At 42.5% G+C, this 3,382-nt stretch overlaps 1 protein-coding gene across 8 annotated transcripts in view; it reads left to right on the top strand.

Annotated features, from left to right (window-relative positions):
• Window positions 1–3,382, top strand: part of Utrn (utrophin) — a 494,125-nt gene that overhangs the window by 479,444 nt on the left and 11,299 nt on the right. For all 8 annotated transcript variants that reach the window (XM_021221246.2, XM_029532896.1, XM_029532895.1 and 5 more), the window contains one exon: window positions 2,063–2,174. In XM_021221246.2, the coding sequence (XP_021076905.1) occupies window positions 2,063–2,174 (112 nt within the window). The remainder of the gene's footprint in view (window positions 1–2,062; window positions 2,175–3,382) is intronic.

Genomic DNA, 3,382 nt, shown 5'->3' with positions numbered 1-3,382 from the left:
CTCCCTCCCTCCCTCCCTCCCTCCCTCCTTGTTTTCTCATGCTTTCCTTTTTTAATATTGGGCAGATATTTAATATTGGTACCTTTCTTTTATGATTAAATACTGGCTAACAACTCACAGTTTTGAGAAACCACCATCCTTTGGTTTGTGACAGAAGCGTAGGGTATGGCTTCTGCCTTTCTGCTTCTGTCCCTCTGTGAGGGGAAGAAACACAGTGACAAGGAGCCACGGGGCAGAGAGTTCATAGCTTGACTAACGTAACTGGAAGACGGCAGTCAGCTCGCAGAGCTAACAGGGAGAACACCTTTGCTACAGACGTGTATAAGGTTGATTTCCCCACAAAAGATTTCCTGACTGGCAACCGGCAGTCCTAGCACAGTTGCCTTTTTCTTCAGCCTGTGTGGTGTGGCGTCCTGTGACATCCTAACAGAGATGCCCCTTTCCAGAAGTGGTGTAATGCATCAAAGAAAACCATGTCTCCAGGGATTTGCTTACGTTTGAGAAAGCTGTCTTGGCGTAGTTGCCACCAGGCTCTTTTTATCTTGTCGGGAATCTTGAAAGCATTATAATTTTTGCATTACCAACATAGTAGACAGTTGATTCCTCTCCCTCCTTTGGCCGCTTGCTTTTCTCTCTGTCTGTCATCATAGGATTTCTTTGACATAACTTTGCGAATCATTTACTTAAAAGCCTGAAAATTCTGTATCTTTGGAAAATAATGACTTGCTAAGTGAGTCAAGACTTGGCTTTCTGTTAAGACCTCAGACTGTTTGCTTGATCCTAACCTCAGTGTCCCGTCTATTGGCAGGGGTGGGGTGTGGATTGTAGAGTGAATTTGAAGTTCCCAGGTAGTACCTTAGTAAAGGATAAGTTTCCTTGTGTGATCTCTTAGAGCAGCGGTTCTGAGCCTGTGGGTCACAACCTCTTTGGGGGCATCGGATGACTCTTCTACAGGGGTTGTATATAAGATATCCTGCATATCAGATACTTGCACTATGATTGATAATAATTGCAGTTATTAAGTAGCAATGAAAATAGTTTTAAGGTTGAGGTCACCATGACATGAGGAACTGTATTAAATGGTCACAGCATCAGGAAGGTTGCAAAGCATCAACTGTTAATGTCCACAGTTTAGTGTCCACTTGGAACCATCACAGAAGCTCTGCTTGAAGCCTTTGCTTGCTGTATGCCTTGTTGATGCTCTTGGGAGGAAAGAAAAGGTTCTTGGACTCATAATACCTACCCTCCCCCTGCCATCCCATTAGACCAAGGACCTAGTGGCTCATATTGCCTTCACAATTACACAGTAATGTTTTTGGAACTAGCTGATATCTAAAGTGGCTCAGAATATCTCTTCATAACGATTTAGTATGTGTGCCAGAAGTAGATGGAAAATTTAACTCAATATAAACAGGGAGAACTACCAGACGTCGACTAATAGGGATTTAATGGAAAAATCTACATCAAAGAGGAGTTTCTACGTTCTCATATTATAGCTCCTGCTTTCTATTTTGATCACGTTCTTATCAGCACGCTCATCGGTCGCGCAAAGACATGCACAGGAGTTATCATGGAAGGTTCGCCCTTTGTCAGACGGGGCAAATGGCTTTGGAAAGATTCATTTATCACTCTCCTGGCAAAATTCTATGCTGAGGCTATGGCCAGTAAAGCTTTTTTTTTTAGCATCTCTTCCTCCTGGTTCCGCATCCACACTAAGGTGTTTAATGCTAAAATAATTTGTACACACAGAATCTAATACAAAAGGTGGCACTTTCTGAAAGATGAACCCAGATTACTTCTGAGTTTACTGGGTTGGTGTAAGAATAATGTAAAATTTGGGAGATGCATATGGCAGACATAAAGAAATTCTGTGGTGTAAGAATAAGTTCTTCAAAGCACAAACATGGAGCGAGCATTTGGGTCTCAGGAGAAGTGTTTGGGCCACAACCTAGGCTGACATTGCCCAAGGACCATGGCGGGGCCTGGAGTGGGAAACGGGGAGGAATACTGTCCTTTCTAGGTTACAGGCGTCTTTCTAAGTCTACCTTCCATGTGATTTCAGCCTGATTCTGATTCCCGCATCAATGGTGTCTCCCCCTGGGCTTCCCCACAGCATTCTGCATTGAGCTACTCGCTGGACACCACTGACCCAGGCCCACAGTTCCACCAGGCAGGTAAGTATCGCTGAAGAACAGTTGGCTTTGGGATAGGCTGTAGTTGTTTTGTTTTTGTTTTTTTGGTTGCTAGCATTCTTACATCTGCAGGCTCTGGAGCATAAAACATTATTCCCTTTAGTCTGAAATGAATGTAGATCCATTTTAATAATAACAAAAACACTTTAGTCATAATGTGCTTGTTTATAAAATGTGTAGGAGTGGATTCAATTTTGGTGAAAGATGAAAAATTCTCCTTTCATTTGAAATAAGCAAGACTTTATTTTGCTTTGAGAATGATTGTGTGTGTGTGCTCATGTGTGCATGCATGTGTGTGCACTTGTGTGTGTGTGCGCGCACATGTGCGTGTAGTGTATATTCATGTATGTGTGAATGTGCTCTGAGAGGCCAGAGGAGGACATCAGGTGCCCAGCTCTCATCCTCCACGTGATTGCTTTGAGATAAGCTCCCTCACTGACCTGGAATAGGATGAGCAGGAAGCCTCTGCAGTCCTTCTGTCTCAGCTCCTCACCCCCTCAGTATTAGGGGTTACAGGCACACATCATCACAGCCTGCTTTTTAGTTGGAATCTGGAATCCAGACTCAGGTCTCATACCCAATGCAGCAGGCTCCCTTACCTACTGACCCATCTCTTCAGCCCCAAGAATGATTGTTTGCATATGTGTTTCTCTACAATTTCGACATCCATGCACATGTAGAACCTAATGCTGAAGAGAAGCCTTCAACATGGTCTTCTCTACCTTATCCATCCTAGTCTCTGTGGACATTGCCCCACCTACCCTCTACTGCAGAAGTGCCACCAACACCATCAGTGACAGTGTCACCTCACCGACAGTTATGCTGTTAAAAACACTATTGTGGTTTCGATCGTAGAATAAAATACATATCAAAATATTATAAAGCAGGACAGAATAGACTGTGATAAAAGCTCCAAAATAAAAAATGAAAAAGAAAGAAATTGCTAGAATATTTTATGTGCAAAATAATGGATTTTTCAGCTAGCACACTAGCGTCAAATCCACTGTTACTTATTTTTCAGTTTCATATTTTCTCTCAGTATATAAATTTATCCACATAAACATATGATACAGTTTTAACTATATAAAAGTCTACTGCTGGGGCTAAGGATGTTGCTCAGTGGTAGAATGTTCCCCTAGGTTTTTACCAAGATCTCTGTATAGTCCCTGTGTGCTTGTGTGTGTGTGTGT

The sequence above is a fragment of the Mus pahari genome, chromosome 21 (assembly GCF_900095145.1).
Source record: "Mus pahari chromosome 21, PAHARI_EIJ_v1.1, whole genome shotgun sequence".
NCBI lineage: Eukaryota > Metazoa > Chordata > Mammalia > Rodentia > Muridae > Mus > Mus pahari.
The sequence above is the reverse complement of the archived record's forward strand: the minus strand, read 5'-3'. Positions and strand labels throughout refer to the sequence as shown.